The sequence below is a fragment of the Lucilia sericata genome, unplaced genomic scaffold, assembly GCF_015586225.1.
Source record: "Lucilia sericata isolate MDLA Ls3-8-SP2 unplaced genomic scaffold, ASM1558622v1 Contig000194F_arrow, whole genome shotgun sequence".
Taxonomy (NCBI): Eukaryota; Metazoa; Arthropoda; class Insecta; order Diptera; family Calliphoridae; genus Lucilia; species Lucilia sericata.
In genome coordinates this window covers 145,397-159,010 of record NW_023994222.1, presented here as the reverse complement: position 1 = coordinate 159,010, position 13,614 = coordinate 145,397, and the positions used below count along the sequence as shown (strand labels likewise).

General features: G+C 29.0%; 1 protein-coding gene across 6 annotated transcripts in view; it reads left to right on the top strand.

Annotated features, from left to right (window-relative positions):
* The window catches only part of LOC119601869 (protein ROP), a 60,996-nt gene that overhangs the window by 30,467 nt on the left and 16,915 nt on the right, over positions 1-13,614 (top strand). For all 6 annotated transcript variants that reach the window (XM_037953100.1, XM_037953102.1, XM_037953096.1 and 3 more), the window contains exons 5-9: positions 10,454-10,973; positions 11,120-11,241; positions 11,311-11,424; positions 12,303-12,470; positions 12,542-12,726. In XM_037953100.1, the coding sequence (XP_037809028.1) occupies positions 10,454-10,973; positions 11,120-11,241; positions 11,311-11,424; positions 12,303-12,470; positions 12,542-12,726 (1,109 nt within the window). The remainder of the gene's footprint in view (positions 1-10,453; positions 10,974-11,119; positions 11,242-11,310; positions 11,425-12,302; positions 12,471-12,541; positions 12,727-13,614) is intronic.

The following is a 13,614-nucleotide window of genomic DNA, read 5'->3' as shown; positions in this document are numbered from 1 at the left end:
TGTTATAATGTTTATTAAAGTGTTATACTCTATTCATAATATTAACTGTTCAGACAATTATCTGTTATACAAAGCTCTTATACCCAGTTCAAACTGATATCTTGAACAATTTTTAATTTTCTTATATAAGTTTAAAAAAATTGCAAAAATTCTAAATATTTTATACGAAAATCTGTTATAATGTCTATTAAAGTGTTATACTCTATTTATAACATAAACTGTTATACAAAATTCTTATACCAAGTCCAAAAACTCTTGTACAGAGAATAATGACAATTTTTTACTTTTCATGTATAGGTTTAATAAAAATCTACCAAGAAACCAAATTTCTTATACTGAAAACTGTTATAATATTTATGAGAGAGTTCTAAACAATGCTTAACATTAACTGGTATACAAAACTTTTATATCAAGGTCTGTTATACGAACATAAATCGTGAAATTTTTTCACTTTCCTTATATTTTTTTTAAAAAAATCTACAAAAATTGAAAATATTATACAGTAAAAACTGTTATACTGTGTGACAAAGAGTTATACTCTATTCGTAACATTAACTGTTATGCAAAACTCTAATACGACCAGAAATCTGAAAAGTTGTTCTTGTCATACATATTCGTTGAAAAAATCTACAAAAATGCTAATTTTTTTATGTAGAAAACTGTTATACTTAGCAGTAAAGAGTTATACTATATTCTTAACATTAACTGTTATACAAAACTCCAAACAAACAACCATACGAACACAAATCTTTGCAAATTTACACTTTTCTTATATTGGTTTAAAAATTCTTATACGGAATACTGTTCTATTATACAGTAAAGTGTTATACTCTGTTCTTAACATTAACTGTTATACAAAAACTTGTATATCAAGTTCAAAATACTTTTACACGAATATAAATTGTTCATTTCATAAAAAAATTGTTTAAAAATCTACAAAGAACCAAAATTTATTATAGAGAAAACTGTTATACTGTGAAGTATACATTAACTATTATACTAATATTACTATTTGAAGTTCAAAATACTGCTATACAAACAAAAATTGTTCATTTGGTAAATATTGATTTAAAAAATCTATAAAAAAACTAAATTTCTTATACAGAAACTGTTATACTGTTCAGAATTGTTTCTTAGTCCATGTTTAACATCCAAACAAACTCTTATACAAACAAAAATCGTGAATACAATTTTTCAAACATTAGTTTTAAAATTCTGCAAATAAATCCAAAACTCTTATACAGAAAACTGTTATACTACAGCCTTTTAACAACTACTCTATTATAACAGTTAAAATTCAAAAAAATCTTAATTTAGAAATAAATTTTCAAACAATTTCATAAAATATTCAAAACTCTTATACAAAAAAATTTGTATTAAAAATATAAAATAAGAGTAAATAAGATTAAAAGAAAAGTCTTATACATAATTTTTGTAAGAATACTTTACTGCAATCTAAACTCTTATACAGAAATCTCAGTTAAAATTAAAGAAAAATCTTAGTTTCGAGACAATATTTCATATAATTTCACAAAATATTCAAAACTCTTATACAGAAATATTTTGTATAAGACCTTTCTTTTACTGTTATAAAATAACAGGTCTTATATATAATTTTTGTAAGAATTCTTTACCGCAATCTAAACCCATATACAGAAATCTCTGATACAAAGTCTATTATTTTGTATTAAAAAATACAGTTTTCTTATAAAATAAAGAGTAAAAGAAAAGTCTTATACATAATTTTTGTAAGAATTCTTTAACGCAATCTAAACTCTTATAAAACTACTCTATTATAACAGTTAAAATTAAAGAAAAATCTTAGTTTCGAGACAAAATTTCATATAATTTCACAAAATATTCAAAACTCTTATACAGAAATATTTTGTATAAGACCTTTTATAACAGTAAAAGAAAGGTCGTACACATAATTTTTGTAAGAATTCATTGCCGCAGTATAAACTCTTATACAGAAATCTCTGATACAAAATCCATTATTTTGTATTAAAAAATACAGTTTTCTTATAAAATAAAGAGTAAAAGAAAAGTCTTATACACAATTTTTGTAAGAATTCTTTACCGCAATCTGAACTCTTATAAAACTACTCTATTATAACAGTTAAAATTAAAAAAATATCTTAATTTCGAGACAAAATTTAATATATTTTCACAAAATATTCTAAACTCTTATACAGAAATATTTTGTATTAAAAAATACGGGTTTCTTATAAAATAAGAGTAAAAGAAAGGTCTTATACACAATTTTTGTAAGAATTATTTACCGCAGTATAAACTCTTATACAGAAATCTCTGATACAAAGTCTTATACTGTCGTTTTTCTTAAACAAACTGAAATTTTATCAAAATTTTCCACTAATTGTATAAAAATTACAATTCTTTTACAGAAATCCTAAAACAAGAAACTCTTATACTGTTATTTCTTTCATTTACTCTTATAAAAAGTGGAAAATATTTAAAGATTTCAATAGATTTTGTGATATAATAATATTTTTCAACTATTTTGTCTTCTACGAAAAACTCTTATACTGAGTTTATACCTGTTAACTATTTCCTTAAGTATAATCTATAAGAATTTTGTCCGTTTTTGAAAAAATTTTTAAGAAATCATCTGAAATTCGAAAACTTTTATACGGATATTTGTCATGTAAAATATTGTTGCAGTAAATGTTCTTGGAAGAGGCAATTGCTTCAAAATTATTAACTTAAATTGTATTCAAACAAATTTCGTTATACTAAGTCTTATACAGACAACTGTTATACTGAGTTTTCTTACAAAAACTCTTATACAATTAGAAAATTATTAATAAAACTTGTAAAATAGTTAAATTTTCTTCGTTTTATAGAAAATCTGTATAAAACAAACTGTTTTACTATAATTTTTGAAACCTAAACTCTTATACAAATCTTTTAAAGTTAATAATTTCTATAGTTTAATACAATTTGCAATATAATTTTAATAAAAAACTATTTATTATATGACAAATATAAGAAAAAATCTAAAATTTAAAACTTTCACTTATACAAACTCTTATACGAATTTGAAAGTGTAGTTTATATATTACAACAAACCTAAGTTTAAAGACTGTTAGTTACTTATGTTTCTTTTTCAAAACTCTTATACTAAATCATAATTTTCTTGTTATCCTAAGCTATTTTTTGTATTTCTTTAAACTCTCACGAAAAGTGACCTCTTCAGGTTCAGTTCTAAGACTCCCTTAACAATTTTCTTTAACCAAGAAAATGGAAGACTTTATTCTACTTACTTACTACTTACCGCTGCTGTTATGTGTGCTACTTACTTCTCTACTTATATGTGTTCAGCAAATAATCAAAAAAATAACAACATCCGAATCTCCTTAAGTTTTGTTTTACTTGTTTTGTAGTGTTCAATTTAATGTGTATGTGATGTTATATACAGATAAACAAATCGTCAATCTGGCTATATAACTCCTAACTGGAATCAAAAATTTACAGAATAAAAAAAATATACAAATATCATTAAAACTTACAGTTTTACAAAAACAATACAAAATTTATGTTTACACGAATAGACAAATATATGCCAAATTACATAGACTTAAATACACTGAAAAAAATACTCTTAACCTTAAAAACCTTTCCCCAAGAAACCTTATCCCTCCTTCCTTTTCCCCATTCAAAAATTACCAATGAATGTATAAACTCTTTAAAATTGGCTTAAAAAAACAAACAGAATATAAAATTTTTAAGAGTTCTTATTGATATTAAATTACAAATTTTTGTTAAAATTATTTAAATCTGATATTAAAACAAAATTGTAACTGTTATACATTGATTTGTAATTGGTTTATGTAATTTGACATATAACTCTCACGGGCATATCAAACTTACACCTGAAATAAACAATATTTTAATACTAAATTACATTTATTAACACAACGTTTTTTTAGTTTGATAATAAAAAATAATATTGAGTTTTTTTATAACACATTAAATATTTAAAAATGCTATAGCCATAGTAAATATCTAAATAATTAGTTAAATATTTTGTAGCTAAGAAATGAAATACACTTACATTTTAATTTTGTAGATTTATATTATAGGCTAACCTATAGCCTAGAGTAGGCTATAGTCCAGACTACAGACAAGGCTTCTGTTCAGCATATAGACTATTCTATAGAATAGTCTATAGTCCAGACTATAGACTATTCTATAGTCCAGACTATAGACTATTCTATAGTTCAGACTATAGACTATTCTGTAGTCCAGACTATAGACTATTCTATAGTCCAGACTATAAACTATTCTATAGTCCATACTATATACTATTCTATAGTTCAGACTATAGAGTATTCTATAGTTCACACTATAAACTATTCAATAGTCCAGACTATAGACTATGCTATAGTCAAGACTATAGACTATACTATAGTCCAGACTATAGACTATTCTATAGTTCAGACTATATACTATCCTATAGTCCAGACTATAGACTATTCTATAGTCCAGACTATAGACTATTCTATAGTCCAGACTATAGACTATTCTATAGTCCAGACTATAGACTATTCTATAGTCCGGACTATAGACTATTCTATAGTCCAGACTATAGACTATTCTATAGTCCAGACTATAGACTATAGACTATTCTATAGTCCAGACTATAGACTATTCTATAGTCCAGACTATTCTATAGTCCAGACTATAGACTATTCTATAGTCCAGACTATAGACTATTCTATAGTTCAGACTATATACTATTCTATAGTCCAGACTATAGACTATTCTATAGTCCAGACTATAGACTATTCTATAGTCCAGACTATAGACTATTCTATAGTCCAGACTATAGACTATTCTATAGTCCAGACTATAGACTATTCTATAGTCCAGACTATAGACTATTCTATAGTCCAGACTATAGACTATTCTATAGTCCAGACTATAGACTATTCTATAGTCCAGACTATAGACTATTCTATAGTCCAGACTATAGACTATTCTATAGTCCAGATTATAGACTATTCTATAGTCCAGACTATAGACTATTTTATACTCCAGACTATAGAATAGTCTAGTCCAGAATATAGACTATTCTATAGTCCAGACTATAGACTATTCTATAGTCCAGAATATAGACTATTTTATAGTCCAGACTATAGACTATTCTATATAGACTATTACTATAGACTATTTTATAGTCCAGACTATAGACTATTCAATAGTCCAGACTATAGACTATTCTATAGTCCAAACTATAGACTATTCTATAGTCCAGACTATAGACTATTCTATAGTCCAGACTATAGACTATTCTATAGTCCAGACTATAGACTATTCTATAGTCCAGACTATAGACTATTCTATAGTCCAGACTATAGACTATTCTATAGTCCAGACTATAGACTATTCTATAGTCAGACTATAGACTATTCTTTAGTCAGACTTTAGACTATTCTATTGTCAGACTATAGACTATTCTATAGTACAGACTGTAGACTATTCTACAGTCCAGACTGTAGACTATTCTATAGTCCAACTATAGACTATTCTATAGTCCAGACTGTAGACAATTCTATAGCATTATCCATATTCTAGACTATATTTTAGTCTATAGTCTGGACTACAGTCTGGATTTTAGTTAGGTCTATATTCTGAACTATAGTTTAGATTATAGTCTTTACTATAGTTCAGTCTATAGCTGGGACTACATGTCTAATTAAGTCTATAGTATGGACTATATTATAGTCTATATTCTAGAGTATAGTTTAGTGTCTGGACTATAGTATGTTGTATATTCTGTGTTATAGTTTATTCAATAGTCTGGACTATAGTCTATATTCCATACTATAGTATAATTTTTAATATAGACTATAGTTTAGTCTATAGTCTGGATTATTGTTTAAACTATAGTTTAGTCTAATATGTGGACTACAGTTTAGTCTATAGTCTGGATGTTGTTTATTCTATATTCTGAACAATAGTTTAGACTATATTCTTGACTAAAGATTAGTCTATGGTCTGGACTATAGTTTAGTCTATGGTGTTGACTATAGTTTACTCCTTATCTTGGACTACAGTTTAACCTATATTCTGGGTTTTAGTGTGGACTATAGTTTGGTCTATTTGCGGGAATGTGGGTTAGTACATAGTCTGAAATATAGTCTATATTCTTGACATTAGTTTAATCTATATACTTTACTACAGTTGAGTGTATAGCCTGGACTACTGTTTAGTCTATAGTCTGGACTATAGCCTATATTTAGCTCTATAGTCTGAACTTTAGCCTATTGCGTTATTATGCTTTTAAAAGTGTATTTCATTGAAAAAGTTTTTTTCCACAATATCTAATAATAAAAAATGATCACTATCACAAAGAACACTAGAATTGTTTTTGTATCATAAATAACTAATTTCTATAAAAACACATACACATAAACGTCATTTTAACTAACTAACCAAAACACCCACCTAAAACCCTAAAAATAGACTATAAAGTAAATTAAAAAATAAAATGCATGTTTTAGCTTGTCATAGACTCATGTATTTTTCACGGTATTGGTGCTTATATTAAGAATTAACTAGAATTTATTGCATTTAATGTTGTGTATATATTTCAGACACTTTTTTTATTATTATTAAACGGCTTTTGTTGGCAATTATTATTACGCTTTTTATTTATTTATGGCCTGAAACAACACAGTTTTTAAAAATACACAATAACTGTGTACTTTTTTAACTTTATTATTAACAAGACATTCATTTATTAGTGTAAATAACATTTAGGTTGGTATGAGTAATACAAATTTCTTTTTCTGTTCTATGTATTCTTAACATTTAAATTTAATTGAATACTATTTTTGTTGCAATGGTCGAGAATATGCTTGATAATTGAATTGTTTGTAATACTTTTTTTATTCTTTCGTTATTTCTATTGCTTTCTATAGAATTTTACGTCTTATTGTTAGAGAGAAGAAAAAAAGAGAAGAACAAATAGAATAACATTTTTAAATTGCTTTTAGAATGATTGTTAGAAATGTTTATTGTGAAAAGAAATCGATATTGATGATAAATAGTTTTAATTTAGAATATTTCTGTTTTTTTAATAAAATAGAATTTCAGAATTGAGGCTATAAACTATGTATAATATCAATAATGACTAAAAATCGGCATATAGACTGAGCTATAGTCAAAACTATATACTGAAGTAGAGACCAAATTATAAACTATAGTCCTGACTGTAGACCAAACTATAGTTCAGACTATTGTCCAGACTATAGTCTAGACTAAAGACTAAACTGTAGTCTAGATTGTAGACTAATCTATAGTCTAGACTAAAGACTAAACTATAGTCTAGATTATAGACTAAACTGTAGTCCAGACTATGGACTAGTATATAGTCCAGACTATATACTAAACAATAGTCTAGACTGTAGACTAAATTATAGTCCAGACCATAGACTAAACTATAGTCTAGACTATAGACTAAACTATATTCCAGACTATAGACTAAACTATAGTCTAAAACTAAACAATAGTCTAGACTGTAGACTAAATTATAGTCCAGACCATAGACTAAACTATAGTCTAGACTATAGACTAAACTATATTCCAGACTATAGCCTAAACTATAGTCTAGACTATAGACTAAACTTAAGTCTAGACTATAGACTAAACTATAGTCCAGACTATAGACTAAAATGTAGTCCAGACTATAGAATAAACTATAGTCCAAACTATAGACTAAACTATAGTCCAGACTATAGACTAAAATAGACTAAACTATAGTCCAGACTATAGTCTGAACTATAGTCATGACTATATACTGAACTGTAGACCAGACTATAGACTAAACTATAGTCCAGACTATAGACTAAACTATAGTCCAGACTATAGACTAAACTATAGTCCAAACTATAGACTAAGCTATAGTCCCGACTATAGACTAAAATAGACTAAACTATAGTCCAGACTATAGTCTGAACTATAGGCCAGTCCAGACTGTAGACTAAACTATAGGCCAGTCCAGACTGTAGACTAAACTATAGTTTAGACTATAGACTAAACTATAGTCCAGACTATAGACTTAACTGTAGTCCAGACTATAGACTCAACTATAGTCCAGACTATAGACTAAACTATAGTCCAGACTATAGACTAAACTATAATCCAGACTATAAACTATACTATAGTCCAGACTATAGACTTAACTGTAGTCCAGACTATAGCATAAACTATAGTACAGACTATAGACTAAACTATAGTTTAGACTATAGACTAAACTATAGTCCAGACTAGAGACTTAACTGTAGTCCAGACTATAGACTAAACTATAGTCCAGACTATTGACTAAACTATAGTCCAGACTATAGACTAAACTATAATCCAGATTATAAACTATACTATAGTCCAGACCATAGAAAAATAAATAGAACTGAAACTGAGAATAAGAAATATTACTCTCTCACATGTACAGGTTCTGTGTGAATTTAATACAATTGTATGAGTATTTTTATTTTTGTTTACATAAAATAACAAAAATATGAAAGTACAAAATGTATCCGAATACACCATACCCTACCACATTGCGAGTAAGTAGCAATAAGTTCTTTAGTATTTTTTAATGTAGAAGTTATATTCAAGAGATTGATGTTTGCTTAATTAATGAATGTACTACTCATTATAACAATATATAGTCAAAATTTCGTATATATAAAATTTGTTGAGTCGAATTTTATAAATACTCTATTCTTGTATAGCATGTACCGCTTACAAAAAAGTTCAATAGGCTAATTTATGGGCGGATTACATCATTACATCGACGCAGGTGTTACAAACTTTAAGACGTAAACAAAATACCGTTCCCATTAGTGTGGTGTAGGGTGTATTTTGACTGCATTTGGGCTGCTTTGAAATTAACAATAATCGTTCATATCAAGCGTTAATTTTAGCATTAGCACAATTCCTTTGGCAAAATAGCCCCTGCTGCTGCAATAAACACTGCTAAAAGTTATGTTTTCCCATAAAATTATTGAAAACATTTTCAGAAAAAAAAAACAAATTTTTCAATCGTTTTTATTTTTTAATATTATTTTCAAGTGTCAATATTGAGTCAACCCAGCAACCACAAAGAGTTTATTTAAAATTAAAAATAATTTTTAATGAAGATCTTTCTTACATTGGTCAACTAATACATTCTCACGACTTAGGTTTTTGACAGCAGACTTAGGTTTTGTCATACTCAGTTTCAGTTCTATGTATACCTTTTCTATGGTCCAGACTATAGACTTAACTGTAGTCCAGACTATAGACTAAACTATAGAACAGACTATAGACTAAACTATAGTCCAGACTATAGACTAAACTATAGTCCATACTATAGACTAAACTATAGTCCAGACTATAGACTAAACTATAGTGCAGACTATAGACTAAACTATAGCCCAGACTAGACTATAGAGTGAACTAAAGTCCAGGCTATAGACTAAAAGTCAGTCTGGATTACAGTTTAGTCTATTCTGGACTATGGTTAAGTGTATAGTATGGACTATAGTTAGACTATAGTTTAACCTTTATTACGGACTATAGTTTAGTCTATAGTCTGTACTATATGTAGTTAGTCTGTAATCTGGATTATAGTTTAGTCTATAGACTGGACTATTATTTAGTGTATAGATCGGACTATGGTTAAGTCTATTCTCTGGACAATAATTAAGTCCATAGTCTGGTCTATAGTCAGGAGACAAAGACTTTACTACATAGTCTGGTCTATAGTTTAGTCTATAGGCTGGACTATAGTTTTTTTTACTGTCTGGACTATAGTTTAGTCTATTGTGCCCCTTGCTTTGAAACAATTTTCTCATTTATTCATTAAACTTTTATTCATGCTTTTCATGTATTTTTAAAACTGTGTTGTTTTCTATTAAACTATTTTGAAAAGCTTTTATTTTTAAAATCTAATAAATATTTGTGAAAAAGTGTCTTATATTTCAACACTTACAAATAATCTTAAAAATATTTTAAACAAATTTTAATTTAATAAAAAAAAATTTTCATATTTATCTTTTCCACAATAAAAACTAATTTAAAATTCCCGCCTCTACAACTTTGCACCATCACGCACGTTTTGTTTTTTTGAAATCTTTTTTGAAACTCTTAAAACTACCAACTCTATCAATAAAAAAATAATCAACAAACCTGCACCGCAATCAAAAATTTTTCCAAAAATAAAAAATCGGCCACAAATAAATAAAATGCACCAAATATTTCAACTACTAATAACCACCAACAACACCACTACTAATAACTACTACTACCACCAACCAACCACCCACTATAACTATCTCTATCTGCCTCTAAATATATAAATATGTGTTAAAAACTAACAAAAACCAATAATCAATCAATGAATCAATATATAAATCAAATCAAAAAAAAAATGTGCTTCTCTTAGGTCTACTCGCTCGATTCGCCAGACAGTTTTCAGTGTTTGTACTCTCCGGCATTCGCTTCGATACGCGCCAAACACATCGAGCGCATTGCCGAGCAAATTGCCACCTTGTGTGCTACGCTCGGCGAGTATCCGATGGTGCGATATCGCACTGATTGGGATCGCAACATCGATTTAGCTGCTGTCGTTCAGCAAAAACTGGATGCGTACAAGGCTGACGAGCCAACGATGGGCGAGGGTTCCGAGAAGGCACGTTCACAATTATTGATTTTGGATCGTGGTTTTGATTGCGTATCACCACTCTTACACGAGTTAACCCTACAAGCGATGGCCTACGATCTATTGCCCATCACCAATGATGTCTATCGTTTTACACCGGGTCCCAATCAGCCCGAAAAAGAAGTACTGCTCGACGAGAACGATGATCTGTGGGTGGAGTTGCGTCACGAACATATTGCCGTCGTATCGACACAGGTTACACAGAATCTTAAGAAATTTACCGATTCAAAGAGAATGTCTTCTAGTAAGTTGTTGTTGTGCTGCTGAGCAAGTGTCTTTACACAAACTTTAAATTGTATTTATATTCAATTTTATTTTAAATATGAATTTAAAATCTTTAAACTCTTGTTGATTGTGATATTAATTTGTTATTTTTGTTGCTGTATATAGCCGACAAGGCCTCCATGCGTGATTTATCGCAAATGATTAAGAAAATGCCACAATATCAAAAGGAACTCTCCAAATATTCCACTCATTTGCATTTGGCTGAAGATTGTATGAAGTCTTATCAGGTAAGATCATTTGGAGAATGCGCCGAGACTTTCATGTTTAAATTATTAATGTATTTTTTTCTTATTTAGAATTATGTGGATAAACTTTGCCGCGTGGAACAGGATTTGGCCATGGGCACCGATGCTGAAGGTGAAAAGATCAAGGATCATATGCGCAGCATTGTTCCCATTTTACTTGATACTGTAAGTGTTTCATTTTAAGTTCCATTATAAGCTTAAACTAAACTGTATAGAGGACTATAATTCAAACTGTAGTCCAAACTACTGTTCAGACAACAATCCAGATTATAGTCAGGGCTAAAGTTCAATTTATAGTTCAGACTAACATTCATTCTATAGTCAGGTTATAGTCTACTCTATAGTCCAGTCTATAGTTTTGACTATGCACCGAATTATAGACTATAAAAGGGACTATAGATTAGACAACAGTAATCTATAGTGCTATTTACAGTCCAGACTATAGTGTTATCTATAATCCAAACTATAGATGTACTATAGACAGCGCTATAGTATGGACTTTAGATTGGACTATAAATAACACTATAGTCTGGACTATAGATAACACAATAGTCTAGACTATAGTCTGGACTATAGATAGGTCTATAGATAGGACTATAGTTTGGATCTAAATCTATTGTCTTATCTATTGTCTTATATATTCCAGACTATAGTCAAATCTATTGTCTAGAATACAGTTCAAACATTAGTCCAGCCTATAATGTAATGTATAGTCCAGACTATTGTCCAGACTTAAGATCAGATTATAAACTATAATCGAGACCATATAACAGATAACATTGTAGACTATAGTTAAGTCTATAGTCCCGCCAATAGTCCAATGTATAGCTCCGCCTATAGTCCCGTCTATATTCCAATATATACTCCCGTCTATAGATCAGATAATAAAATATAGCTCAGACAATTATGCAGATTATAGACCAAACTTTACTTCAGTCTATAGACAGAACTGTAGATCGGATTATAGTCCAGTCTGTTACCTGTAGACCAGACTATACGCATCAAACTTTATTAAAATCCTTTTATATTTCATTTCTTTCCAGAACGTTTCCAACTTTGATAAAGTACGCATTATTGCTTTGTATGTCATGATTAAGAATGGCATTACTGAGGAAAATCTTACTAAATTATTTACGCATGCCCAGCTATCGCCCAAAGATCAAGATATGGTACGCAATTTAAGCCATTTGGGTGTTAATGTTATTGCTGATGTAAGTGTATTCGTTTATATTAAGAAGATATTAATTTTGTCTAATTATTTGTTTTATTGTTCTTCCTTTAGTCACGCAAAAAAACTTACAATGTCCCTCGTAAGGAGCGTATCACCGAACACACCTATCAAATGTCTCGCTGGACTCCAGTTATTAAGGATATTATGGAGGATTGTATTGAGGATAAATTGGATCAGCGTCATTTTGCTTTCTTGGCTGGACGGGCACAGAATACCAATTATCATGCTCCAACTAGGTGAGAATTTAAAATATTCTTTTTCTGGACACCAGACCATATACTAGACTGCAGACTGGACTATCGATTAGACTAGACTTGATTATAGGCTATACTATATATTAGAATTTAGAATATACTATAGAATAACCTACAGAACAGACTATTCTACAGATTATGCTACAGACTACACCAGATTACAATCACACTAGGCTACAGATGGCCCATTGACCAGTCGTTAGACCATACTTACGACTCGAAAATATACTATAGTCAATTCTGTGGAATAGAATAAGACTAGACCATTGTCCAGACTATAGACTAAATTATAGACTACAATATGTACTAGACTATAGACTAGACTATAGCCTAAACGTTGGACAAAATTACAGATTGTTGAATATACTAGACTATACTATACTACAAACTATGCTATAGACTAGACTATAGACTAGACAATACACTAGATAATAGACTAGACTGCAGACAAGACTATAGACTAAATTACAGATTAAACTATAGCCTAGACTACATACTAGACCACAAACCAGACTATAGACTAGCATAAAAATGGGACTATAAAGTCGACTATAGACTAAACTACAGATTAGGCTATAGACTGGACTACATAGTAGTCTACATGCTACTCGCTACACTACAGACTAAAGAGTAGATTATAGACTACACTCTAGAATAGACTAAATACCAGATAATAGAATAGACTAGACTGTAGACTAGACTATAGAATAGACTCTATATTACACTGAAGACTATACAACAGACTACACTTAGGACTAAATTATAAACAAAACTATAGACTAGACTATAAACTAGCTACAAACTAGACTGTAGATTTATTATATACTAGACTATATACTAGATTATATATATAGTCCAACCTAAAGACTA